The 1,317-nt window shown below is 37.5% G+C and overlaps 1 protein-coding gene across 1 annotated transcript; it reads right to left on the bottom strand.

The window, feature by feature from the left end:
• Nucleotides 1-212: 212 nt before the first annotated feature.
• Nucleotides 213-890, bottom strand: LOC124365321 (KRAB-A domain-containing protein 2-like). Its single transcript, XM_046821294.1, has one exon. The coding sequence runs from the start codon at nt 888-890 to the stop codon at nt 213-215; it is 678 nt and encodes a 225-aa protein (XP_046677250.1).
• Nucleotides 891-1,317: the final 427 nt, after the last annotated feature.

Genomic DNA, 1,317 nt, shown 5'->3' with positions numbered 1-1,317 from the left:
GAAAAGTCGTTGAATTCGGGTAAAAATTATGGACGATGAGGGTAAAATTGTGAGATCAAACACGGGTTCAAAAAACATTTTTGAAACTATAACGTTAACATAACTATAACGTTAACGTTAACATAATTAACTAAACATATGCCTACCTGCAATAGAGTGTTTGAAGAATTCCATGTTTCGTTCCAATTTTGTACAGCCCCTCATCAGTGATATCAATAACATTTCCAATGATATTCCTTAGGTCCAACTTTAGACTTGTCCACATCGGGAATGGATATCATGACGTTATCTCCAATATTGGCTGGTGGATGTGACTTGTCACTGTGTGATTTCATTTTTTTTGCTTGCTTTCTTAGACCTTCAGCAGCGGTTTTTCTTGAATTTTTTATTTTATTTTCAGTTGAGGTATGGGTCTGAACCATATTTTCATCTTCTTCCATTAAGATATCGTCAGCTGTTTCACTTGCAGGTGTTAGGTTATTGTTTATAACCTTTTTAAGATCTTCCTCATCGTTTATATCTCTGACAATTTCAGAGGGCAGAGATGAAGTAGAAAGTCCGACTCTAGGATCCATGCCGAACATAGCTTTATAAGGAGATTGCTTAATACCAGAATGGAAAGCTCTGTTCTTCATGAATTGTACATACCGTAACCCCTCAGACCAATTTGTTGTCTTGTTATCAGCCATCCAAGATGCGAGCATGTTTTCGATGTCTTGATTGGCTCTTTCAACTGAGCCCTGACTTTGGCTGTGCCGAGGTTTACCATGCACAATTTTCAACTCTGGCCACAACTGTGTTACTTCAGAAATAACTTTATTAACAAATTCTCTTCCATTATCAGACTGTAGAATACACGGGGCTCCTAAAGTTAAAAAGATATCATTCATTTGGTAGGCAACTTCCTCAGCTCTTTTGCTTTGCAATGGACGAAGCAAAACAAATTTTGTTAAATGATCTTGGTAAACCATTATAAACTTAAATTGGTTATGTGGTTGAGTCTAAAAATCGATAAGATCAACTTGGCACCTACTATTCATTTCCGAATGTAAAATTGGTTTTTGAGACCAGACCTCGTTTCTTTTTGTTTTTTTTCATGTGACATACTTGGCACATTGACAGATAAAGCTGTATTTCTTCCTTCGTAATATTGGCATATTTCTTTGACGTTTAGGCAAGCATTCTATCACGGCCACCGTGACCAACTGCCCCGTGAGCAGCATCGATAACATCGTACAGTTCATCTACCGTCAAATAGTACTTGATGTCTTGGTTTCTCTCACCGGCTGCCACCAATTTTTTTTACTCCTCCGATGT

Source organism: Homalodisca vitripennis, chromosome 6 (genome assembly GCF_021130785.1).
Source record: "Homalodisca vitripennis isolate AUS2020 chromosome 6, UT_GWSS_2.1, whole genome shotgun sequence".
Taxonomy (NCBI): domain Eukaryota; kingdom Metazoa; phylum Arthropoda; class Insecta; order Hemiptera; family Cicadellidae; genus Homalodisca; species Homalodisca vitripennis.
The sequence above is the reverse complement of the archived record's forward strand: the minus strand, read 5'-3'. Positions and strand labels throughout refer to the sequence as shown.